Genomic DNA, 27,471 nt, shown 5'->3' on the forward strand with positions numbered 1-27,471 from the left:
TTCAAGGATTTTTACTCTGTTCCACGAACTATTCTACCTCATGGTGCTTCATTTCATGGACATCTTTTAACTCTTAATGTTACCTATGAGTCTACCAAAGATACCTTCACTGTAGAGGTAGGTTTACCTTAAGCCCTGAAGCCATTTCCATATTGTCTTGTTATTTCCATAAGAACACTGTTGATTGACAGAGCTGCATGAATGACTATTCTAAAAGCGGTTTGGTAATAAACACATTTAAAATAAAGCCCTGAAATGAAAGGAAGCTGACAGGGTGTAAGCAGACACATGAGTAAATATATATCAGGTGATGATGAGTGTTATAAAGATTGAAAGGGGAATACAGGGGATAAGATGGGTACACATGGCATATTTTAGATAAGGATGCACAGGGAAGGTCTCTGGGGTGGTCACATTTGAACAGAGACTTGAATGAAGGTGACAGAGTAAGCCATTTCTGGGGAAGAACATTTCTAGCAAAGAGAGCAGCAGGTACAAAGGCACTGAGGTAGGAGTTTGTTTGGCTTGTTCACTGACAAGGAAGGTGCCTGGTGTGACTCAAGCACAGTGAGACCGGGAAAGAGTGGAAGACACTGCAGTGGAAGAAGGACTTGAGATTTTATTCCATGCATGATGGGGAGGGAATGGAATAGAATGTTTAATTACAGCAGGAGGGAAGCCTCACAAGGACAGGAATTTCTGTCTTTGGGTTCTCTGCTGTGTTCCCAGCTTTCAGAACAGTGCCTGGTACACAAGAGATGCTCGCTAACAGTTGTTCAAATGAATAAGTTAAGCGAATTACTCACAACAGTGTTTAATTTTATTTTACAGGCTCACAGTAATGAAACCATAGGGAGTGTCCGGTGGAAGATAGCCAAGCAGTTGTGCTCTCCAGTGGATAATATACAGATATTTACAAATGACAGTCTGGTAGGTGTAGATAAAGGTTTTGTGACACTTTAGTCTGGTACCAGTATTTTCCTCTTCCTTTCCCTGTCAGTAATTAATAAACCACCTTTTGCAGCTGACAGTGAATAAAGATCAAAAGCTACTCCACCAGCTGGGCTTTTCTGATGAACAGATCCTCACAGTAAAGACGTCTGGCAGTGGGACCCCATCTGGGAGCTCCGCGGATTCCTCAGCCAGCTCCAGCAGCAGCAGCAGTGGCGTGTTTAGTTCATCGTATGCCATGGAGCAGGTATTGAGGGACATGTTCCAACTTTAAAACAGGGACTTCACAATCATTAAGTTTTGCCTTCGGCCCGTATGGATTTACATGATTGTGTCCTTCTCTGTCAGATGAGTCTTGCCTCTTCAGAGCTGCGTTACTGAGGAGTGCTGGGGATCAGCACTGAGGTTCATCAGTCTTCCAAACCATCGAATCTCCTGAGTCACCAAACGATTCTGCCTGGCCCCTGCTTGCTGTTCCTCTCCTACATCTCTCCTCGCTGATCATTGATTTTCCTCTACTAGGTCATTCCCATTAGCATTCAAACACTGTATTATTTCTGCCATCTTGAACTTTTTTCACCCCAACTTCTACTTCAGTTCCTGCCCCCATTCTCTCCTTCCCAAATCAGCAAAGTTCCTTGAAAGAGTTGTCTAAACTCTCTTTACCATCCTCTTGTGACCCACTTTGAAAAGAATCAGGCTCTTTGCAAGGTCATCCATCATGTCCACCTCCCAGTCCTCATCTTACTGACATTTCAGTGGAGTTGATCCACGTTATCACTTCCTTTCTAGATGCTCTTTCCACTTGGCTTTCAGGACTCACCTGGCTTTCCCTCCCTCTCTGGCTCTTCCTCTTTGGTCTCCTCTGCTGCTTCCTCTTCATCTCCCTGACCTCTGTACAGAGGAGTTCCGTGGCTCAAGGACCTCTGAGCCCTCTCCTCTGTCTATGCTCATTCCCTTAGGAATCTCATCCAGTTTCAAAGCTTTATATATTGTATTGATAACTCCCCAGTGTTTACCTTTAGTTTTAAGTCCAGATATGTGGATCCCACCTCTTACTCAGCATCTCCTCTTAAACGTGTAATAGGTACACAGTCCTCATACATCTAAAACTGAGCCTCCTGATAGCCCCTTTCTTACCACCTCCCCCCTCCCCTAAACCTCTTTATCCCAGCCTTGCCCTATCTCAGAGAACACCATCTCCATTCTTTCAGTTGCTCGCGTCAAAGTCCTTGTGCCCCTTCTTTCTCTCATACCCGTATCCATCATCAAATCCTTGACTCTGCCTTTAAACACATCTAGAATCCAGCTACTTTTCTCTGCCTCCTCAGCTTCCACACCGGTCCAGGCAGCCATCATCCCTCACCTGGAGGGTTTTAGTAGTGCTCTACTGGTCTCACGGCTTCTACCCTCATACCAATTCAGCCTCTTCTCTGTATGGTGCCCAGCAGCCCATGATCTTTTTAAACAGAAGTCAGATTGTGCCACTCCTCAGCTCAGATGCTCCAGTGGCTCCCATCTCACTCAGATTAAGAGCCAGGGAGAGGCAGAGTCTTTCCTGGGACCTACAGGGCCTACTTGGGGTGCCCCTCTGAGGTCTTCCCCCATGACCCTCCCTCGCTCTCACCACTTCAGCTGTGCAGGCCTCCCTGCTGGTCCTCAGACACAGTGGGGCCCGTGCACTTGCTCTTCCCTGAGTCCAGAACACGCTTTTCTGATATCCAGGTGGTTCTTTCTCACTTTCTTCAGCTTTTACTCGAATGTTGCCTTCTTGGTGAGCCTTCTGTGTCAATCCTGTCTAAATTTTCAACCCATTCCTACTCCTGCAAGTCTCATTTCCCCTCCCTCCTTTATTTTTGTTTAACATACTGTATATTTATCTTGTTTAATGTCTCTCTTTCTCCCCAGTAAAATTTAAGCTCCGTGAGAGCAGACCTTTGTTTTGCTCACTGCTATATTTCCAGCACCTAAAACAGTGCCTCAGACATAATAGGCAGTCAGTATTTGTTGAATGACTTTATGAGTCAGTCAGGTTTTTTGTGCCTTTTCTATACCAGGAACTGAGCTTGGCACCAGGGATACAAAACTGATAGGACTGTCCTGCTCTTTATCCTTTTACCATCTGGAAAGTAAGATAATACTAGCCCTCATGTGAAGTAAAGGATTTTAAATGAAGGAGAAGGATCTTTTTCATAGTTATTGTATACAGTCCTTTCATTTAATTCCAGTTCTTTGTATGCCTGTGTCTCTAACTTAGAGAGTATAGCCTTGCTATATGTACCATGAAACTTTGCAGAGTTCATGTTAGTATTGGGGGTTTCTTAAAGTAACTATACTTACATGTAGCAAGAATTTAAGAACAAAATCCCACTCAGAGCAGTATTATGACAGTTTATCAACAATAGAAACGATGTACTTGACATCCTCAAATTAAATATTTTTAAACTATCTCATGTTTATCCTGAATTTATTAAAAGCCTTCCTGAATATAAATACATTCCATAGTGATGTCTAGTTTCTTTATTTCCTATAACCAGAACATAGTACTTAAATCACATCTGAATCCCTTCTCTACAGTTGTATCCACTTTTTTCTTTTTCTCACTTTTAGAAAAAACAGGATAACCACTTTTTCTCAAATTATATGTATACCTATGTGTTGTGTATGAGTGCGTGTGTATACGTGTATGTATATATCACTTTAAATTTGCCTTTCACTCACTCTGCCTCATTTGTTCGAGCTCTGATCAGCTTTCCGTGGTGCCCTCCTGCTCTTTGTTTTACCTCCTCTGCTCTCTGCTTTTTGGTGCCTTAGCCCCTCCACCAGCAGGTGGGCAGGAGAAGTGAGCCCAGGTGGTGGCCCCTCACTCTGTGCTCCTGCATGTTGTTCCTCAAGGCAGACGAGCACTCTGTGTCCCTCAAGCTTTGCAGTGACCAGAATTTAAGGACTAGTAATTTAGTGTTTGTACCTTTGATCAGAAAAGGAGAAAATTCTTTTGTAAATTTGTGTTTGTATTTTGCTTTTCCCCTCAGGAGAAATCCCTCCCTGGTGTCGTGATGGCACTTGTTTGTAATGTATTTGACATGCTTTACCAGCTGGCCAACCTAGAAGAGCCAAGGTAAATATATATATTTTTTTTTTTTGAAGCTTGAAAGAGAGAATGTTATTAAGGTTAGGGAACCAAATAAATTTTCACTCAAAATGTGTATTACTTCACATCCCATAGTAAATGACTTCGTTCTTGGAATTGTGGTCTATGTGAAAAAAATTTATATTTGAAAAATTTCAGGATAACTCTACGAGTACGAAAGCTTCTGCTCTTAATACCCACTGATCCAGCCATTCAGGAAGCCCTTGATCAACTTGACTCTTTAGGAAGAAAGGTAAGGGTGTCTTGGATAGTTACTTAACAGGCATGGAAATTTTATATCATGGTTCAGTTGAAGATAAAATACAGTATCACATTAAGGTCATATGATACCATCTTTCCCATAACAGTTTTTCTTTTTTAGAAAAATACCTTTGCTGCAAATGGAAATCAGAACTTCATGTTAGCTTTTTAAGTGTCTGTGGTCAATACTGACATCAGATTTTAGAACTGGAAGAGCCTTTATTATCATCTGCTTCCACCTCCTTCTTGTTTTATATTAGGAAAGCGAAGCCCAGAGCAGTGCAGTGTCTTGTCTAGGGTCAGAATCTAGCACTGATTCAGCTGAGATGTTTTTCTTCTGTCGTGATGCCTCTCTCAGTGTGATTGTGCGTATGTTTGAGTTGCTTGCATAAATGGATTATCGTTTATTTTTTCCAGTTGATATTTAAAGTTCATTTTAATTTTTAATTTTGTTCCTTGATAGTTTTATATATATATATAAAATACGTTTTATCTATAGTATTGTTTAATTATGTTCTCAGAGTAAATTCATTTAGAACAAAGTTGTTAGAACTAAGTTATGAATTTTGTATTTCAGTGATTATAGTTTAGATCAGTCCATAAGCCATATATATGGCTTATAGATTAATTTAAGGAAAGGAGAATAATGTAATTATAAAATGTATTACTAGTAGTAACTTTAAAAATTCTCAAAACTCCTCCTTTGCAATGTTACCATTTAATTATCAGTATTTAGTAGTACAAATTTTGAAAACATGGGAACAAATTAGAAAGACCTCTCTAGTGTTGTTTAGAATACATCCCCAGAAGCATTCCTGTAGAATTGGAATACTGTAGAGCACTTAACAGTTTGTGTGATGGAGTTCAGTGTTTTGTTAATAATTACAGGGTGATGTGGCTTTGAGGTTAATTTTTAGAAAATTTCATTGATTTGACTATATTAAAGTGAAAAAGAATATTAGAATGTGTAATGATACCTGTTTCTTTTTAATTTGTGCTTTTGACACACATATTCCTTTTTTCATTCTCATAAACTTAGAAAACATTGCTGTCTGAAACAAGTTCTCAGTCTTCAAAATCTCCATCCCTCTCTTCCAAGCAACAGCATCAGCCAAGTGCCAGTTCCATTTTAGAAAGTCTGTTTCGATCTTTCGCTCCAGGAATGTCCACCTTCCGAGTGCTCTACAACTTAGAAGTGAGAAACCTAATTTCTTTTCATTTCATTTTAACAGATTCACTTTGGTCTGAAGATTCATGCTTTCAGATATCAGAAATTAGTAAATAGGTTTCTATTATTATTGGATGGTCTGTTAAATTAGTTTTAAAAAAGTAAAAAACAATATAAATTGAAGTGTTTTGTTGTTTTGACCTTTGAAATGCTCTTTTTTTTCAATTTGTACCTATGTACATTGTTATAATTGTAAAATAGCATCTAAATTAATAATTAGGAAGGTTTATGTATTAAAATGTGTTATTAACTTCCTCTGGAAGTTTTGCAAGTCTATAAAATACCAGTTATTAAGCCTTAGCTTTGTTATTAAATGCGTTCTAACTTTTTAAAAGCTATTGGAATTTGTTGCCATTAATAAAGCTTTATAAGGATTTTGTCTGGAAACACGTTAATATTATTATTTAAGCTTTTGAAAGAATTTGAGCAAAAGGATATTTGAATTACCTTCCTTCCCAATAGTTGCTTTAAGCTAATAGATTTAGTTCAGTAAACATTTACTAATTGTGTACTTTCCACAAGTCATTGTAGTAGTTAATGGGTCAGAGTTGAAAAGCCAAGATAATTGTTCCAGGATCTTATGAGTAAGACATAGGGGAGGTTTGATACGCTGAGTCTTGGAATCAAAGCAGTAACAAAGCCATGTGGAAAGTGAGCCGGCAGAAAAGAGTCTGGCTCTTGGACTGTTTGGAGGGTAAGAGGCCAGACCCTCACGCCACTTAAGTTCTGAAGAAAATAAAGCCCTGAGTGATTTTGTCTTGCCCTGAGAAGTTCTATTCAGTCAGTTATTTATTAAAGAATCCAGATCAGTGCCTAAGCAACCTTAATTATCAAATTACTATTTATATTCAGTAGGTTTTGAATCACAACAAAGGTCATAATTGGTAAGAGGGTACCTGCTTGGCCATTTTTTCCAGGTTTTATTTCATATTATGATGGAGGCTGTGATAACATTTCATATTTGCCTTAAAATAATCATTCTTGTGAAAACATTTGTTGGGTTCACAAGGAGAAAATATTTAGCAAATATTTTAAAAATAAAGTATGTTCCTATTTCACACAGACATTCAAAAATGCATACACTATTCCAAAACAGAAAATTACCTAGAAATTTTTGGCTAATTCAAGCTAATCAAATCTACATCTTGCAATTACTGCCAGATTTGTCATTAGCTTTTAAACAATTATCTCAAGAAGTTATGGTATAAATCTTAACACCCGTATATGAGAGCACTCAGAGAAACAGAATGGCCCAACAAGGGGTCTAGCTTGTCATCAGCTACCTAGATTGCATTATCTTAGAGCCAGAGGACTATAGTAAATTATCTGCAGTATAACTTTAGGACTTCTGATTAACTGGGAATTCCTCTGATAGGTTGTCTTTTGCTTTACACAAAAAATGTAGAAAACCAGCACTCCCAAGGCACTTATTTTTATACTGTTACCTGAAAGGTAATGTTATTGCATTTTGATCTTTAACTTACGTTTGCCTACTATGAAACTTCAAAGTGGATATTCCAAATACCCATTCCTTTAGAGAAGTCTTCCATCTTCACTAAATTGTCCGTTAAGTACAGGGAGTATGTGCATGTGGCTGTTGACAGTCCAGAAGGATTAGAATTGCAGGGGGTTCCCGTTCTCCCATGTAATGCTCATGATCTGAGGCTGATGAGCCTGTTTCCCAAAGGGCAACTTAGGAAGAAAGCATCTTCAAAAAATAATAATAATACATTAAAAATCTAAGCTTTTAAAACTAATAGGCTCATAGAAGCAGTTTTTTTTAATAGAAAAGGTTGTTGAATTATATCTAGTTTAAAACCTTGGGGAAAATGAGGCAACGAGCTTTTAAAATTTTATTTAAATCATAACTAAATAAGCAGTTGTTTACCGGGCACTTGTTTTGTGCCAGTGCTTGTACTAAGCACCTTAAGCATGTTACCTTACTCAATCCAAACAATCCTTTGGTGAAGATAATTATTGTCCTCATTTACCTGATGAGAAAACAGACAAAAGGGAAAATTACATATCTGAGATCTCTCATCTAGTTGGTGACAAAACTAGAATATGATCTAAATTTGTAGTCTCGTACTGCAGTATTATTATTTGTGTGAAATGATTTTCTACTATGCCAAAAACTGGTATACTTACTCCAGTTAAGCTTCCCTTTAGGTAGATATTGCAGTGTCATAAAAGGGGCATGGACATTAGAGTGAGACACACCTGGGTTTAAATTCTGACTGTGTGACCTTGGGTGGGAGGTCACTTAACTTCTCAGGTCTCAGTCTTTACCTATAGAGTAAAATACCTATGCCATGCACAGTGAGAGGAAGAGAGGATGCGTGTTAAGCACCTCATCTTATGGCTAGTACCTTGGAGATCGGTGCTCAGTAAACAGGAGTTATCAGGGAGTTCGTCTAGCATTTATAATAAATAAGCTGTTTTATAAAACTTTATATACTTCTTCCTAGAACATACCAGCATATCACAAAATGTTATGTGCTCTTACCTAAGCCTGGGAGCCTGAAGCATTCACGTTTACTGGTTTCATAAAAAGAATTAACACACCAGCTCTCTTAAAAACAAAGGTTTTTCATGCTAAGTAAATAAAATTTGGAAAACGTGGTCATTTTAATTGTGGAACATCAGCCTCCTCATACTACAGGGAGTAAAAAAGAGCAGCATTTAAAGAGGTTCTGACTCAGGTTGTCTGCTTGTTTTACTGAGTATAAAGGAGTAACTTCTACTGGAGATGTTGGGATGATTAATTGTGCTTATTTTTCCCCAAGGTTCTAAGCTCCAAACTCATGCCAACAGCTGATGATGACATGGCAAGAAACTGTGCAAAATCCTTCTGTGAGAACTTCCTCAAAGCAGGAGGTCTGAGGTTAGAGTTTCAGTATTATGCTATATGAATTGCAGAAAATGAATCTAATTATTTTAAATTTTTATTATTTTATTTTTGAATCTAATTATTTTAGTTAATTTCTCCTGCCAAGGCATTATGTGAAGCATTATGCGAGTCCTAATAAGAAGGAGTGATGTTTCAGTCTTTGGAATATTTTAATTTACTTTTTGACTTAATATTTGGCAAACTGACAGAAGCACGTTCTTTCCCCTCTGGTAGTGGGGGAAATTCTCAAGAGGAGAGGAGGCTATACTGTTTCTGTTCATTCCCAGTTTGAGATAAGGTGAATTTGATTCCTAGTAATCCATGTTGTACAAGGCATTAGTGCTGAGGGTACAAAGATAGAATAGATACTGTCCCTGCCTTGAGAGGCTCATGGTTTAACAAAGAATGACAAATAGTTATTATAAGTATCGAAACAGATTGTCATAAAAAGTGCTTTGTTGGGTGGGGGATCAGCGGGGAAGGGGTAGGGAAGAAAGCAGTGGTTAAATGGTTTGATTTGCTTGGGATAAGATTGGGAAATGCTTCCCAGAAAGTGACATTTGAGCTGGGAATTGAGATACAAGTCGCCATTCTCTAGGTAACTAAGAGGGAAAAGGGCTCTCTAAGCCAAAAGAGGTTGGAGATGAGCGAAAGCACAGAGATGCCCTGACTGTCTTGGGAACTGCAGTTGCCTGGTGAGGCTAGGGCAAAGGGTAACGGAGAGAAGTATGTAGAGAAGGGTCACATTCAGGAATTTCAACATTACCTTGTAGACCGTGGGAAAACAGGAGGTTTCTAAGCTAGAAGTCACCTAGAACAGTTACTCTGGCTACAGTGGAGACAGTGAGTAGATGTGGGAGAGACTGGAGGCAGGAAGAACTACTAAGAACTATGATAGTGTTCCAGAGAAGAGATAAGAGGTTCTAAATTTGGGACAGTGGTAGAAGGGTATTTATAAGGTAAAATAGCCGAGTCTTTATGACTCATTTATAAAATGGCCCTGTGATTTCTAGCTTAGAAGAGTGAGTGAATGATGAATCTTTAGTCCACATGGGAAATAAAGATGGAATGAGATGGAGGGAACTGAGAAAGTCAGGAGAAATGAATATAATAGCACATGAGGTCCCTGTGAGTCATGTGATGGTTTGGACATGATGCGCTGGAGAGAAGTGGAGAAAGGCTTTAGAGGTTTGGGGAGGCAGTGGTGTGTATGTAAGTAAAGACTGAGGGCATAAGCAGCTGGCCAAGGGTTGAGTGACAAGTTAAGGATGGGAAGTTGAATCAGTAAGTAGAAATCTCTGCTTTATGATGAATGAGAAATGGGAAGTGACAAGAGTTTGAAAAGTATAATAACTGAGGAGAGAGTTTGCTTTTCTGTTTTGATTTTAACTTATAGAAGACTTGTTTCTCTTTGTTAGCTGACTAAAAGGGGCCAATGAAAAAAAAAAAAAGAAATAAAGACAAGAAAGGGGGAAGAATGACCCCCTAAGTTCTACTTAGGGCTGAGTTCTACTGCAGTTGGAAGGAGAGTGACTCTAGGAAGACGTAGGCATGCCGTCTCCTCTGGGGGAGGGAAGAGTGAAGACCAACTTGATGTTTGAGCAGAGGATAGTTAAAGGAACTTCTATTTGGAGGCCTTCAGGGGAAGAGAAGTTGGGTGGAACCTTGAGGAGATAAAGGGGATGGGAAACAGAAATGGAACTGGAAGGTAAAAACTCATTTCAGGTTACTTACCAATTACAGAGCCATGCTAATACAGGCATTTTACTTCTGGCTTTTTTTGAATGTCAGTTAGTATACCTGCCAGGCGTTGTTCTAAGCACTGGGAGCAGAGCAGTGAGTAGATGAAACAAACACCCGTGTCCTCATGAAGCTTACAGTTTGGCGGGAAAGACAAGCAATAGATGAAGAAGTAAAAGTGTATGTCAGGTGGTGATAAGACCTGTAGAGAAAAATGAGACAAGGAAGAGGGGCTGGAGAGGGATTGATGATACTCAGTAGGGTGATCAATGACATTGATAGGCGATTAAATTAATTACAGAAAATTTCCTGTGAAAGAAACAGAAGTCTCTAATATCTTGCCTTTTTTTTTTTTCTTTTCTTTTTCTGAAGTTTGGTTGTAAATGTCATGCAGAGGGATTCCATCCCATCCGAAGTAGACTATGAAACAAGGCAGGGCGTTTATTCCATCTGTCTACAGCTTGCAAGGTATGTAAATATATTGCATTAGTCTCAGAAGGCAGCCCTTGACTTTTTCTTACACATCCCATCATTTTAAATAGTATGACATGACCTTGAATAAGCTTAGCTTTTCATTTCCTTTTAAGATTTTTACTTGTTGGACAAACACTGCCCACATTGCTAGATGAAGACCTCACCAAAGACGGCATAGAAGCACTTTCTTCTCGCCCGTTCCGAAATGTCAGCCGGCAGACAAGCAGGCAGATGTCCTTATGTGGTACCCCAGAAAAGTCGTCCTACCGACAGCTGTCTGTGTCTGACAGGTCTTCTATTAGGGTTGAGGAAATCATCCCTGCTGCACGAGTCGCAATACAAGTAAGTGATTTGTGTATCCAAGAAAAGCAAGTACCTCCTGTTTAGAAGGCACTGGTCGGGGGGAGGGCCTGTGTGGATGTAAAAATTATTGATGTGAATATTGCCTTCAAGGAACGTACGGTGAGTAAGAAGGAGATCACTAGTGCAGAGATAACTGTAATTCAGATAGCAAATGTCAAGAAAACTACAAAGACAAAACATTCCTTGAGAGGAAATGGAATGATTACCTTCACCTGTGGCTGTCACGGGTGATTTTATGTAGGAGGTGGCATTTGAGCTAGGCCTTCAGGAATAGATGGGGATTCAAAATGCAGAGAAAAGTGTGGAGAGTTGGAGAGAGGAGAGTTGTTCAAGCAAGAGGGAGGGCGCGAGCAGTTAGACAAAATTGGAGCTTGTGGGGCGGTCACACGCTAGTTCACGTGGGCCAACATGCAGGGTATGGGAGAGGGAAACGGTAAAAGCAGAATCGGTGGTGGGTGATTCAGACCAGCACATGGAGAGTGGAGTCTCTGTAGTATAGATAGCAGGGGGCTAGTGAAGGTCTTCGAGCAGCACGGAAGCAAGAAAGGGCTGTCCTCGCAGGTGATCTTGGAGGGAAACGAGCCTCACAAAACTGAGGCCCAGGAGGAGGCTGCAGGAGTCAGCGGAGTGCATTCGGGTCCTGCCTTTCCTCACCGCTCTTTCCATACCTCCTTAGACGATGGAAGTCAGTGACTTCACGTCCACGGTGGCTTGTTTCATGAGACTGTCGTGGGCTGCAGCTGCAGGACGGCTTGACCTCGTTGGGAGTAGCCAGCCAATTAAAGAAAGTAATTCTCTGTTTCCTGCTGGAATTCGAAACAGACTCAGCAGTTCAGGTACTGATTAAAAAGGATAAAGTGATTAGTACACTGGGCAAGAAGTACCTATAAGAAGCACCCCGGCATAGGTTGTTCAGAGTCACAGGAAGGAGAAAACCTTTTCTCTTGCTGAGCTTGAGTGAAAATTCATCAAGCTACACACTCAGGATTTGTGCATGTTACTGTATGTGTGTCATACTTCATTTAAGAAAAAAGAGTGTTCATAAATACAGGGTAAATAGGGAAACGAAGCAGAGTTTGTGCTTGCTGAGTGTGAAAGTGTCATGAAACCAGTGATAATGCACATAGAATTTGTACCTGGAGGTCATTTTCTTGGTGTACAGCCTGTTACTTTCTGTTGGGCCTTCCTTTGTAAATAGCTTTATGTCTCAGCTTCATTTGGTTTCCCTGCTCAATCTATGTATGTGTATTCACCTCAATAATAAAAAAAGTTTTTAAGCTATGTGATACACATGTAGTAAAGCACAGAAGTGTTCAATGTACATGATTTTTAGGGTTTTTACATACGTATAACCCATCTAGATCAAGATAAAGAACATTTCTAACATCCCAAGAAGACTCCCACATGCCTCCAAAATTGCACTATTCCTAACTTGTTTCACCTGAAACTAATTTTGCCTCATAAACACATTTTTGAAAGCTTCCAGATGTGTTTTAAGTACAAAATAGTGAGGGTCAAATAAAGTAATTAAGTCTCTCTTGTTTCTTAGACCAGAGTGTCTTGAAATATTTACTTTCACTTGTGGATCATGGAATGCATTAAAGGATATCATTATATCGTGAGAGTCCTGTGGGATCTGCAGTAACCTTCTGCTCACCTGTTTCCAGGAAGCAACTGCAGCTCCGGGAGTGAAGGAGATCCAGTAGCCCTGCACGCTGGCATCTGTGTGCGACAGCAGTCCGTGTCCACCAAAGACTCGCTGATTGCTGGAGAGGCTCTGTCCCTTCTTGTTACGTGCCTGCAGCTTCGGAGCCAGCAACTGGGTATGCAGGACACTTGCTGTTCATCTCTTCTAGGAAAGGGTCAGGCTTCTGTTGGGAATAATTTATATTCCATCATAGATGAGGTCATAGGGAAAGAAATGGAAGAGGGGGGGAAAGTTGGTGTGTGGAGTAAGTGAGGTCTATGCTAGGTACTTAAATCCTGAACGAGTATTTATTGAGCACCTTCTGTATACACGGTTCTACCATGCATGTTATAAAGACAATATGCCTGCTCTCCAGGACCTTACTATCTAGTTGAGGAATTAAAGCACCCCAAGTGTGTAGGTCATGAACTATACAATCAGAACTGTGTATCAGTTCCTAAACTGATAATGACTCCAGTATTAAAAATTATGAAACTTAAGATTTGCCCTTTTGTCTTTATTGTTGGCTTTGGCAAACTGGGGCTATTGCTAATCATTCTTTTAACGTCAGACAGCCTAGGGCTCAGTCCCTCATCACTGTCTTTCCTTTGGCTACACTCGTTCTCGCAGTAATCTCATCCACCTTCGCAGCCATAAATTCCCTCTGTATGCTGGTAACACCTACATTTGGCCCTACAGCCTGAGCCTCTCCCCTGACATCTCCACTTAGATTATCAGATAGGCATCCCAAACTTAACACGTCCGGAGCTGAATTACTGGTCTGGCCCATACCTCCCAAGAGTTTTTCCAACTTAACAAGTTTCATTCTTTAAGTTGCTCTAACCAAAAACCTTGGAGTCATCCTTTTTCCACACCCTGCTTCTAATCTGTCAGCACATCCTTCTTCAAACCATATCTAGATTCTACCCCTTAGACCACCTTCGCTGTTACTACTCTCTGACCCCCCCTCATCTCTTACTTGGATTTTAGCAGTTGTGCCCTAACTAATCTCCCTGCTTCTACCCTTGCAGTTTATTCTCCACACAGTAAGCAGAGTAGACCTTCTAAAATGTAAGTCAGATTGTATCACTCCTGTTTAAAACCTTGCAGTGGCTTCTGAGGTCACACTGAGTGAAAGCCAGATCTTTCCTGAGGCCTTCAAGGCCTGACACTGTTCGCCCCCTTGATACCTCTGTGCCTCCACCTCCTCCCCTCTCCCCCTCCCTCACTGTGCTTCAGCCACCCTGGCTTCCTGGCTGTTCCCCAACACTGCAGGCACATTCCAACCTCAGGACCCTTGCACTGGCTGTTCACACTTCCTGGTATGTTCATCCCCTGCCTTTTTAGGAGATCACAAACCTCTCCTCACCCAGCATCACCTAAACTCCTTACTTTATTTTTTCTGCATCACTTGTCACTTTACAGCATAGAGTATAATTTGTCTACTTATCATATTTATCATTGTTCTTCCCTCCCCAACTAGACGGTAAGTTCTGTAAGAACAGAGACTTTTTTGTCCATTGTGTTCCCTACTGAATCTTTAGCACCCGAACACCGCATGATGTGTAATAGGCCCTCAATAAATACTTATTCAGAGATGAAGTCTTAATAGCTCCACTTTTAAAAATTGTACTAACACGTAGGAGCCATGTTCACTGTTGTTACTGATTCAGACTGGTTGTTACGTAGAATTGGTGATTATTGTGTATTTAGTATAGCATCCAAACTCATCGTGTAAGACCAAGATAAACATGTAGAAAAAAATTAGACCTTTATGGAACAGTAAAATAGTATCCAAAATGGCTTACTTTGAGCAAACATACTTTTAAAGGCTTATATATGAGGAGGGTAAGTCATTATGAAATGCTTTTGAGCATAAGCCATACTCATAGTTCAATCTCCTTACAATTCTAGAGATATTTTAAAATCAAGGTGAAAAAATGATAACTTCAAGCCTTTCTATCATTTGTAAGTTTATTGTAGGGTACGTTTTATAGTTCACAAGTATGGATCGTTTATCAAGGCAGGACATATTTATCCTGTAACTGGTATGCACAAGGCAGTGTGTGAAAACGTGAGGGTACACAGGTGACCGTGGCACAGCCCTGCTCTTGAGCACCTTAGTCTCTCCTGGGGTGGACTCAGACACGGGGCAGTTGGGGAAGGTATGGAATTTGATTCCATGTGGAAGAGGAGATGATTTCTACTAGTTAAGCTTAAGAAATTATTCAGAATTTTTGAAATCTTGAAAATGCACTTCCTAACTTAGTTTCCTCCCTTGCTCCCAATCATCCTTATTCTTTTCTGTAGCATCTTTCTATAACTTGCCCTGTGTTGCTGATTTTATCATTGATATTCTGCTTGGATCACCAAGTGCTGAGGTAAGGATTTTTTACCTTACTTTATAAAAAACCCCTTTGGTCCTATCCTGTTGTGGGCTCTCTGGATAGCTGTGACATTATGAGAGGTGCAGAAGGAATGGCATTTAGTCCTCTCAGGGAGTCGTGCAAAGGGGCTGCAGACCACTCTGAAAGCAATGTGACCATTTGGACTGTCACCCTCCTTTCTGTTCCATATTCCACCAAAAGTTGAGACTAGCGCTGTGATTAAGTTGTGTTGTTTATAGCAACACAAAATGTTACAGCCAGTATTCAACATCCATAGCTGGCAAAAGCAGCTAGCATTAAGCATCAACATGTTTGTCAAAATCAAGAAAGACCAAATTCAAGCCATGAACTTTCATTAGATTTTATAATTCTAATTTTCTTATGTGACCATGAAAATTAACTTTGAGACACTTGAAGAAGTTTTTCCTTATTTTCATTTACATGAAATTATAAACATATTGATTAGAGTGGAATACAATAGTAGAATAATTTGGGAAATCAATTCCCAGACCACACTTATTTTAAATTAACCCAGTTTTTTCCATGTAAACTTTACCATTAATGATTGAAATGCTCAAACCCTTATAGCATCCTTCAGAGTGTGGACTTTGGAGGAAAATCATTTTTTAAGCAGTTTCTAAGTGTTGGTTGATGTACATCCTTTGCCACTAAAAATGTAATTCCAGATTCGCCGTGTTGCCTGTGATCAGCTATATACTCTTAGTCAGACAGATACTTCAGCTCATCCAGATGTACAGAAGCCAAATCAGTTTCTCCTGGGTGTGATTCTCACGGCTCAGCTGCCCCTCTGGTCCCCCACTAGTATCATGCGAGGAGTCAATCAGAGGTATGTAATACAGATGACAAAGTTCACGTCATACAGAAAGAGAAGAATGACTTGTGTACTGCTCCCCCAAAGTCCACAGTGCATGATTAAGATGACAGAGTTTATCCTTTCCTCTTACCACATTTGTGCCCTGAAGTAGGGCATTTCAGTTTTTTCCTCATTCAGGACAGAAAAATTAGAAGGAACAAACAATACTAGGTTTTCTTCCTTTCGACCACCCCAACTCGGACCTCCACCCAACCTGGTCCACCTATCCCAAAAAGAGAGAAGGCTCACCTAGTTGTGGGGAGGCTGCATTATTCGAGCCAGATCACTGATTAAAGATCACACTGCTCATGTCCACTTATACAGCAGTTTCTTAGCTCAGCTTACTTTATAACTCCATGTCTTGAGGTAGTGAGGTATCCTTCTAATCTACTTTCTTGGTGGGTTTTTTGTTTGTTTGTTCATTTTTGTTGTTGTTTTTGCTATCTTGGTTTTATACATGCCTGACATAGAAGAAGTCTTGTGGTCCAGGCTCAGAGATGACTTGAGTAAATCCATCTGCCTGCCCCATCTAATCTCCTTGGGCTAGGCTAAACTGCGTGAAAGGGTGCCCTAGTGTAGGGCCCAGGATGGGAGGTAGGAGATACCAAGTTTGACTTCAAGTTTCAGCCACTTTCTCCAACTCGGCCTTACCAGAGAGCCCCTGATCTGGGACTTAGAAGGTGCCACAGAGATTTGTGAAATCACTATCTACTTTCCTTGTGTATATGCTTTATAAATTAGAGCCCATAGAGGGAAGAAATGTTAGAGCTACTCCAAACCCCTAAGATACAAGCATGCAAACTTGGTCCAACTATATTCTTTTCCACGTAGATATACAGTTGTCTTGGCACACTTTTTTGAAGACTGTTTTTTCCCCATTGAATGGTTTTGACATTCGTGTTGAAAGTCATTTGAAAGTATAAATATTTTATAGATACATATACATACACACACACACACACTCATACATAGATGCATGCATATATATGTTTATTTCTATTCCATTGATCTGTATTCTAGTTCTACGTAGCATTGTAGTAAGTTTGAAATTGGGATGTGTGAGTCCTCCAGTTTTGTTCTTTCTCAGAATCTTTTTGGCTACCAGAGGGTCCCTTTGAGATTCTGTATCAATTTCAGAATAAGTTTTTCTATTTCTGTGAAAAACATCACTGGTATTTTAATAGGGTTTGCATTGAGTCTGTAGATCACTGCCTATTATTTGCATCTTAACAAGATTTAGTCTTCTAGTCTGTAAACATGAGCTATCTTGACATTTATTTAAGTCCTCTTTCATATATGGAGATTCCTGACCTCCATATCTAAGTCTCAACTTAAGTATTATTTTGAACCATTTAACCTCTTTTAACCTTCTAAATTTATAAATGGAGACGTCAAGATTTTGGTTTCTGAAATAAGGTCATTGTGAGTGACGTATAAAACTTAAAAATTTAACTGAATTTTACAGTCATGTTACAGTTGGCCATCAAGATCTAACCTAAATGAGACATTAGCTGTGTATTTCTGCTAATGAAAGTAAATCTTCAATGGTATAAAGCCAAATCTCAGAGAATGGTCTTTCCGTGATAAAGACATTCGGATTAAAAGACATAGAAACTTCTTTTTTTGCCTTTGTACTTTTTTTACTTTAGAATTCTAATTTTTCCTAGTTAAAAGTTTCCTAAAATCAGTTAATCCTTTTAGTAACTAGTAAGATCAATGATTCTTTAGTTGAAATGTGTAAGCCATTTTTAAGTAGTAAGCTATTGTGCTTTTACTTGTAAGAGTCAGATTGTTTAACATAACTAAATTCTAAGAGTTTGATTTGTTACTGAGTTTCTCTAAACTTTGCAAAAGAAATAGAAAACATTAGTTGAGTTTTTAAACATACACTCTCAGAGACTCTTGAATGTAAAACATGCAATTTTACATAAAATTGAATCTTAATTACACATTTTTATAATTTGAAAGTTGCATTTCACAATTTTTTAATGCCCAAGTTTGGTACATATTTTCCCTTAATAGTAATAGTAATGATGATAATAGCAGTTACCATGGGCTGATTATGTGCCACACAGCAGGCTAAATTCTTTGCATATATTTATGTTTAATCCTCAAAATGGCCAAATGAGTTTGGCAAATAATAATACCCACTTTTTAAATAATCATAATTCTTCACTCATTGTCTGTTCTCATCATTAGTGCATTCCAGACCCTTTATGTATGTTTGTGTTTATGTGTACATATTTATTCCTAGTACTCTAATAAGCATTTTAGAAATCAGAAAACTGAGAGAACTGAAATAAATTGTCCCTGGACACCCAGCTATAAGTAGTGGAGCCGAGATTAAAAGCAAGGTCCTCTGACTTTAAAACCTGCACTCCCACTACCATAATTGCAGAGAAAGCTTCATTGATTGTCCAGGATAAAAGAATTTACCTTTCTCTTTCTTGTTGTGTCCACTTTATTTTGCTGCTTAGCGCCTACCACCAGTTGCCATGTGTATGTATTTTTTGTCTGTTGTCTGTCTCCTTTGTTCTTTGTTCACTACTCCCTTAAAACAATTCTAAGCATATAGTAGGTACTTAATATGTATCAGTTGCTATTGGAACAAATGAATGTAATTGATGCATTATGTATGCAGTCTGTGTGCATCATTACAAAATGTGACAGATTAGTAAGTTTCTTCTCTTTACACTGTTATTCCTATACTGTATCTGTATAAATAAAATCACTAGTGTACGTCTTGCTAAAATGTTGAAGTTGAATTAATGTAGAAGTAGTTATTTTATGCTTAGGAAAATTCTCTTGTTCAATTGTTTTATGAACTTACTCTTACAAAGAAAATGTTTTTTTATTTTAAAATCAGCCTCTTTTTAATCATTGAAATCTGTTTTTTAGATTATTATCTCAGTGTATGGAGTATTTTGATCTGAGGTGCCAATTATTAGATGATCTGACAAGTAAGTAAATGTCTAATTTTGATTTATGTGGGTGGAGGGGTTAGGAAGGACTAGAAAAGACAGACATTTCTAAATCTGACTTAATATATCTCAACTATAAATAACATTATAATTATTGTTTGAAGTCGAATTTTATTTTCTTGAAAATAGCATGTAAACCCATGTATCAGTTATTGCTTCTCCTATTACATACCCAACCATTAATATGTTGAAAAGATTTGTTGATTTTAAAAATTGTCAAAGGCTAGTATTTTAATTACACTGATACAGAACTATTAGGAAGAATCTTTCTCTCCATTACAGCCAATTCTGACAATTTTAAAGGTTTGAAGGAGATGGAATCTGTTGAGCTACGTTGATAGTAATAGAAGTAAATGATAGAATTCAGTTAATTGTTTAACGTTAGGTGATTGCAGTATCGTTGTTAGAAATTCTTTCGTTAGAGTGTTTTAAGATTTTAGTCATCTGCACTTATTCTTATATAATACAAATGTAAATTGGAATGCTCTGTGTAAATTTTAGTTGTTCAAATGAAGAGTTTGTTAGTTTATACCTCACCCTTTATGCAAAGATCATGGGAAAGATTTGCTTCAGCTTACAGGGGATAAATAAAGTAAAAGTCAGGATTGACAAAAACATTAATTCGAAAAGAACGTCAAGGCCAAGAGGTAAAAAAACAATTGTGCCAGCTGTCCAGTCCCACACGTCAGAATTGGGTTGTGAGTTTCCTGGAGGACAGAGGTAAACAGGAAACAGCATTTGTTTGGTTGTCCTCAGTACCCTAGAAGAAGAAACAGAATTGTTTCTCAAAAGAAACAAATCTTTTTCCCAGCACTTAAACCAAAAGGAAACTTCATACAAAGGTCTTCATGCAATGGACATGTAAAGACAGAGTGACTAAGAAACCGCAGCAACATCTCTAAGGCAGGTGCCTCTATGGATTTCCTAAGTCTCTCGAGAATCGAGGACATGGTTCTCTGAGCAGTGCCGTGAAATTGGTTTCGTTGGCGCCTGAGTTGATGTAATAAGAGTATACATCTTGATTCAGGGGTAAGACCTGTACTATCTAGGAAGGGGGTGAGCTGCATGTCCATCTCATAATCTTAGCCTAGTACCACGGTTTTCAACCAGGCTTTCAGTGTAAGCAGCCAGTGAAGGTTTGCTCTCTGGCTTGGATGTGGCGAAGGTATTCTGCTTCGCTTCTTGAGAACTGGTCTCATGAGCTGGCTGTACATACAACCTCAGAATGCAGGAACACGGTGTTAGTGTAGCCTTGCTGTGTCGCTGAGTCACCTATGAGATTCAGGATCCCTTATTGGGATGTCGAGGGCAGGGTGGGAATATGTCTTGAAACAAGCAATATTTGCCATTTTTGGAGTATTTTCTGTATGCCAGTGCTAGACCTAGCCACTTTATACACAGCACTCTGCAGTGTAGGTGTTAGCCTCATGTTGTTAATAAGGAAACCCTGAAGATCCCTTCTCCCGTCCCCACCTGGGGCCCTGCTTGCCTGTGGCTGTAGTGCAGTGGAAAGAGAGCACAATCTCTCTGCTCTCCTCCCTAATCCTAACTTCCAACTTGGAATCATGTTTTAAATCCTTGTTTGGAGGGGAAAATGAAATACGTAATACGAAAGAACAGAGTGGCTCTCCAGAGTCTGGCTCACTGTCTGGAAACTCGGACTCTGCCACTGTGCTGTGGCCCCCTCTCCTTTGCAGAGCTCCCCTCCCTTGGCAGAGGTGACACTGTAGAAGCATCGGCTCTCCGCTCACCCCTCAGTCCGTTCCTTCTCTAGAAGGATTTGTTCCCTGGCATGTCTGCTATGACCCAGCAAACAGGAGCTTCTCCAGAACAAGGATTGTCCCCTCCATCTTACATCCCCAGGACCTAGCACCGTGGCACACAGAGGAGACGCTCCTAACGTTTGCTGTACGACTGAGAGAGCTCAGGAGGGGGGGCATGGGTCTGCGGGAGCCTTCAGAGTCCTGTGGGCGCCTCCATTCACCCATGACAGGTTTTTTAATCTGTGAAGTGAAAGATGGAGACTTGTCTTTGCTGACTTGAATTCAGGATTTTAACTCCAAGGAAAGAAATCCTTCTTTCTTCAAAATGTTTATGTTTGTTTTTCCTTCTTAGCTTCAGAAATGGAGCAGTTAAGAATCAGCCCAGCCACCATGCTCGAAGATGAGATTACTTGGCTGGATAACTTTGAACCTAATCGCACAGCTGAATGTGAGACCAGTGAAGCCGACAACATTTTATTGGCAGGACACTTACGGCTCATTAAGACCCTTCTTTCACTCTGTGGGGCAGAAAAGGAAATGCTTGGTAATTATTACTTCATCTTATGTGACAGAATACCTCAGTTCTCAGTTACTGCTGTAGCGTTACATGTAATTGGGAAAATAAGATAGATGCTAAGTGTTCCATAGAAAATTGACCCTTCAGGCAATAAGAGATTGGAATTTTAGTGGCTAACAAATTTAAGGTGAATTTTATCTGTGTCATTAAACCCTATAGAGAATTTTAAAGTGTTCGAAATAGTTGGATCACGTAACTTTTTAATACCAACTAAAAATTATAAATCAAAGTAGGTTTTTGTCTTTTTGCTGTTACATACTTTATAAAATATAATCCGTTATATGTCTTACCTCTTTTAAAGATAATTCTTGTCTCGAGAAGCAGCCCCCAACCAACACCCCTGGATGGTGGGGTACACATGTAATTTATAAAAGCGTATTCAGTATTACAAGTTATATTCAGAAAACAGATCAAAACGTTAGTTACCACTTTTATTGCACAAACCAAGCTGTATAAAAATCTTCTTGGCTACTGGGGATACATAGAAAAGAGTGATTCTAAACCAGGGTGAGATGGGCACGTCATTTTTAGCTAAAGATTTTTAAAGTTTTAAAAAAACTTTTATGTGGACTCCCCTGTGCCCAAAGTAAAAGTTAATTATTCACTCAAACCATCTGCCTTGTGATGTTACCGGCATTAGTGTTTCTTAAGTGAAAGCTTAACTTCTTTCACTCTATTGTAAGCTCGTAGGGGAGGAACCTTCACTTGTCTATCTTTGAATCCTGTCCCCCAACTCTCCCACCCATCCCCACCCCTCTGCCCCACAGAGCTTTGCCACATATTGTAAGTGTTCAAAAAATGAACATTGAGACATCAAATTAAATTGAATGCCCTGCCGTGGGATGGCCTTAGATGCTCTGATAGGAAAGTGCAAGACAGAATCTTTGAATTAAAATATATGTTCATCCTCAACATGAATGTTATGCTCTATTTCAGGTTCATCACTCATTAAACCATTGTTAGATGACTTCCTTTTCCGAGCTTCTAGAATTATTTTAAATAGTCATTCTCCAGCTGGCAGTGCCGCCATCAGTCAACAGGACTTTCATCCAAAGTATGGAAAATGCGTTGTGTTCAGTTTTGGTAAAAATTCTAATTCGAAACTTTAGTCCAGAAAGATTTTCTTAACTTGGAGTTTGTCTTCCATCTTGTGAGTGTGTGTAGCTTGTAAGATATTATCTGCCATATAAAGAATGCATGTGAGGGGGCTTAGGATAAAGCCTGCCTGGCACATAGCACAGGTTTGCTGGTACCATTATTATCATCCAGATGGAAGAGTAAGTAATAATGTGGTTAACTTGGTCAGTAATGAATTCCAGGAGAAGCTGAGGTTGTAAGAATTCCTTCCAAAGTAACAGAAAGTAGGCTTGAGTCTTAAGGGTTTCTGCTGGGAGAAGAGCATAGGTGCGTTAGTACATGAACCTTGTGATTTGCTGAGTATTGACTGTGTCCTGATAATTACAACTGCTAGTGACTTATTACGGTGATAATTTTAGAATCAAATTTTATATCAGTTTTTATGGGTAGAAATTTGAAAGATCCTTTTGTAATGTTGACCCTACGTGGGTGATGTTTATACTCTTTGAGATAGGAGGAGGCAGCTACAAGCTGCCGTCTTATTTACTCTGAATCTAATTTACTTTGTTCTTTTCTCCTGAAAACCAGTTAATTGAGTAATCCTAAAGAAACTGAGGGTTTGGTATTTAACCAGAGAAAAAAAATTCCCGTACAGTTTCAGTGGTTATTGAAATGGGCAAGGCATAATAATAAGCATTATATTAATGGACTCTTAGAGCTATCTTATGTATGAATATTTCTCTATCTAGAGATTCGCTATTAGCAAGATCTGTTTTAGGTAATAAACAACCTTCGTCAAAACTCTTTGGGTCTCCTTCAAACTGTGACTTCCATCCCCTCCCCTGTCCTAGTCTTGTTCTGGAAGATTGAGTGCTAGCTCCGTGGGGGCTCCTTTATTAGAGCAATAGAAATACATGAGTGTTTCAGTTTTCAGTGAACAGAGAAAATAAATCTTCAGCAGTTTTACTGAAATTATTTTTCACGAATCCTTCCAGTTGTATTTATTAAAATTAGTACCTCCACCAACAGGTAGTTGTATTTTTTAATCACATACAGTGCCTTGACTAGAAAAGGAAACACTTGTTTCATCCCTCCCCAGTGCACTGAATGATGTTCGTTTATCACAGTGACTCACAGCCTTTTCCCACCAAAACCCTAAAGCCAGAAAGAGATTTAAAGTACACAGAAACTCTTTTCACAAGTAATGCTATTCTCATCTGACACCAACAAAAGGACTTCTTACCTGTATATATGGTAACTTCTGTTCATTCTTTACCTGTCCTTTGCAACCCAGAAACACAGGTAAGAAGCAAAGGACAGTGCCAGCTCCACACAGCCCTTGTCCTCAGTGCCTGACGCGGGGCTGATCTCCAAGCCCCTCAGCCCCCTCTTGAACACATACCCTACACTCCACTCCATAAGTGTCTCTCAGAGGTTGGATGTCCTCTTTTCTGTGTATCCTTCCTAACCTGTGATGTCCTAAGAAATGCAAGGATGGCTTAAGTGACAGTGAGAAATTACTGTCCTTCCCCAAAATGATTTCTACTAAAGGTGAGCCATCAAGAAGCCTTTGGTTTCCTGCAGAATGCTTGCTGGTTATCTGTCATTGTCATTTTCTAAAAATTGACGTGACAAAAAACTGTGTATTTCTGTCTCCATTTTTCCAGCAAAGTAGAAAGTTGATTACTATCCTTGAAGAATTCTTTATCTGCAGATGCATATAAAGTGTTTTTGGGCGTCTATTCTGGTTTGTGTAGCTTTCTGCCATGTAGATATTTGCTGTGTAGATGAATTTCAGGGTGATATCTACAAAACCTTTCTTCCTACCTACTTTAATTGAAAGATAGTTATTTCCATGTTGTGATTTTGGTAAAGTTTTCAGGCTCTTTATGCTTTATTCTTGCTGATCCATCACTTAGATAAGAATATTCTGAAGTTGTAATTTAAAAATTTGCTACTTTATCATCAGGCCAAGAAGATGTTTAGCTTTAAACCATAATCATCCCCCCAGTATTCATGGTCTCTTCCCTTGTTAAGAAAGCACTTCCCACTAGATTACTGGGTTCTGCCAGCAGACCTAACTTAACCCTGTTTCAGGAATTGCAGCTCTTTACTTTCATTTCAAATGCTGATTTAGTTTAATGAGCAACTTAAGTAAATTATTCACTGTTGAAATTGACTGTGTCTTTCGTTTTTAGATGTAGTACAGTGAATAGCCGATTGGCAGCCTATGAAGTCCTTGTAATGCTGGCTGATAGCTCACCTTCAAATCTTCAAATTATTACAAAAGAACTACTTTCTATGCATCATCAACCTGATCCTGCTCTTACCAAGGAGTTTGATGTAAGTTCTCTAGATCTGGATGCACTTATTTTTTTTAGAATGATCTCTTAAACGCATTATTTGAAAATTATGTTTACATTATCCTAATCACAAAGAAAATCAGTGTTATTCTTTTGCTTATCATGTTCACATATTCAAGTCAGCTATCATCTGTAGTGTATTACACTAATACACTGTAATATATTACTAACTGATACCCTTTTAATTAAAAAAGATGAGACATTTTCAAGTCAGTTGATAATTACTCTCAGTAAAACGTAACATTTCAACCTATTTTTTGAGAAATTCTTCGCTTGGCACAGTGCCAGGCATTAGAGTTACAAAGTAAAACAGATCCTGGTTCTGTCACAGTACAGTTTGTGTTCAGTTAAATTCAACTAAGATTTATTGAGTCTACTATGTGCTAAGGGGTGTTGTTAGCTTTTGGAACTCAAAAGTGAAAATATAATCCCAGCCCTTAGATAGAGGTATGTCCTGAATGCTCTATTAATAGAGAGGCACTTCGACACATGTTGGTGGTGTTTTAGAAGGCTTCTTAGAAATGATGAAGTTTAATATAGAGCCCAAAAGGATAGTGAGCCAATTGAAGCAAGGTAGGAAGGTCATTCCAGCCATAAGTAGCCGTGGAACAGCTTCGTATGTGTCGGGATCTGCAAGAAGGAAGTGAGCTGCAGGTACCCTGGACCTGTGGACCAGGAGTGAGAGGACACTTTGAAAGCATTCTCCATGAACATCATAGATAGGCTGTCATCCCTTCGGATGCCTGAGCTGAGTACTATGGAACATACAAATTAGATGGGAAAAGAATGAGAACAAGTGTTCCAGACAGAGGAAATGGCACTTGCAAAGTGAAATTCGAGTGTGTAAATTGGAAACTATTTTGGTATGAACTGTTTAGTTTATAATGCTTGTTTTATGCTATGCTTTAGTTTTACATGCATTTATTTAATAATCAGATTTTAAATGACAATTTTACAATTTTAATAAGTCAGGGATTATGTCAGCATAATGAAGAAAATATTTGTCATATATAAATATATTTTTAGCACTGTTATGAACCAGTTTTTTTTACTTTATAAGTTTTTACTTTGCAATTTGGACTACAAGTAAATTACAGTGTTAATTATGTCTTAGAAATCACCCTACTCTAAGTGTATGTTGAATGTTAACAAAAAGTCTGTGATATTTAGCAGTTCTTTTCAGTCCAGAAGACCTGCAGGATTTTGTCAGTTGATTAGTTATTGCATGGATGCAAGTACTTGATACATGCGGATAACATGATTCTGGTCATAGCATTAGAACCAAGGTTCTACTGTGATAGCAGTTCAGTGTGTCATTACAATATCCTTTTCTACTTGGAGAAGTGCCATATTAAACTTTATCCAAGATGCCTTTTCTAGATTATTTCTACCTAGAAAAACGCTGTACTGGAATCTGCATTATTACAAACCATCCTTAAGTGACATGCTAGGGTATTTACCTATTTAATTGCATGCTTATTAGAAAGCTCAATAGAAGAATGTTACCTTCTCGAAAAGAAAGGAAAGGAATATGCACCTTTCTTGACCATCCAGACTGGTTAGGATAGTAAACTCTATTCACAGAACTCTGTTCCTCCTTTTCAGGGAACTTCCACAGTTTGTACATACATATCAGTACTTTTAGTTGATTAATGGCTACCTACCTACCTTCCTACAATGTAAGCTCCTAGAGGTCAGGGACCAGATACATTCCTGCTGTCTCTCATATCCCTGGCACAATGCCTGGCTCATAGTAGGCTCTTCAGGAACATTTGTTGAATGATAATTAAGTGACTGAACACGTGACTACATAGTGGATGTACAAAGACACATGCCCCATATGCGAGGTACTTTAGGAACTGGAAGGAAACATTGAGAGAGCAGTTCTAGAATTGCATTGCATTTGCAGACTCATAAACACGCAGGATGGATAAATCTGTATCTTTTTCCTTTGGGCGTCTCGTATAGCTGTGAGGACATGTGTTGGTGGCAGATGCTAATGCTCTCTCCTTTACTGTTTCTACTCATCTCTTTCCTAGTACCTTCCCCCAGTGGATAGCAGGTCCAGCTCAGGGTTTGTGGGGCTGAGGAACGGTGGCGCTACATGTTACATGAATGCAGTCTTCCAGCAGCTGTATATGCAGCCAGGTCTCCCTGAGGTGATTTCCTTCCTCTTTCCTGTTTAGTATCATAAATGGTGTATGTGTACATTGCCTGAGAACTGTTCCATATTCATATATTGCAATTTGGGGCTTACCAAAACTAAGCAAAATTGGAGATTCTCTAGCAGCTTCATAAATCTTATAGATAATATATTGTTCATAGTCACATATTTTATAAGTCTGCTAGGGTAATATGCTGCCTGTTTGACATTGTATTTGACTTAATGTGATTTTTGAACTAAATATTCTCAAGTTCTGATATAAAATCACTAACATTTTTGGTGTTCTAGATATATTTAGACTTATCATCAGCACTATACTAGTAACTTGTGATTCAGCAGTAAATAGTTTTGAGACTGTTCTGTGTGTTATCATGTTGCACTTATTTCTTGTAGAGATCCTGGTAGTTCCAGGATCTAGTTCCAGTTATTCGTAATCAGACAGAAGCTCAAAGAGATGATTTATTCATGATTATACCAGCTAGAAAGTGTTGAAGCTAAGCATGTGCAGAGTTATAGATGCATCCAAACACACATACCATTCTCAAAGAGCAATAATGGGTG

At 39.0% G+C, this 27,471-nt stretch overlaps 1 protein-coding gene across 2 annotated transcripts in view; it reads left to right on the forward strand.

Annotated features, from left to right (window-relative positions):
- The window catches only part of USP24 (ubiquitin specific peptidase 24), a 119,921-nt gene that overhangs the window by 60,947 nt on the left and 31,503 nt on the right, over nt 1–27,471 (forward strand). For both annotated transcript variants that reach the window (XM_064493542.1, XM_064493543.1), the window contains exons 26-43: nt 7–117; nt 832–930; nt 1,025–1,198; nt 3,984–4,069; nt 4,241–4,334; nt 5,382–5,537; nt 8,357–8,454; nt 10,573–10,668; nt 10,788–11,016; nt 11,714–11,873; nt 12,705–12,860; nt 15,035–15,105; nt 15,798–15,958; nt 18,884–18,945; nt 21,082–21,273; nt 22,243–22,360; nt 24,582–24,726; nt 26,786–26,905. In XM_064493542.1, coding sequence (XP_064349612.1) covers nt 7–117; nt 832–930; nt 1,025–1,198; nt 3,984–4,069; nt 4,241–4,334; nt 5,382–5,537; nt 8,357–8,454; nt 10,573–10,668; nt 10,788–11,016; nt 11,714–11,873; nt 12,705–12,860; nt 15,035–15,105; nt 15,798–15,958; nt 18,884–18,945; nt 21,082–21,273; nt 22,243–22,360; nt 24,582–24,726; nt 26,786–26,905 — 2,328 coding nt within the window. The remainder of the gene's footprint in view (nt 1–6; nt 118–831; nt 931–1,024; nt 1,199–3,983; nt 4,070–4,240; nt 4,335–5,381; nt 5,538–8,356; nt 8,455–10,572; nt 10,669–10,787; nt 11,017–11,713; nt 11,874–12,704; nt 12,861–15,034; nt 15,106–15,797; nt 15,959–18,883; nt 18,946–21,081; nt 21,274–22,242; nt 22,361–24,581; nt 24,727–26,785; nt 26,906–27,471) is intronic.

This window comes from Camelus dromedarius, chromosome 14 (assembly GCF_036321535.1).
Source record: "Camelus dromedarius isolate mCamDro1 chromosome 14, mCamDro1.pat, whole genome shotgun sequence".
NCBI lineage: Eukaryota > Metazoa > Chordata > Mammalia > Artiodactyla > Camelidae > Camelus > Camelus dromedarius.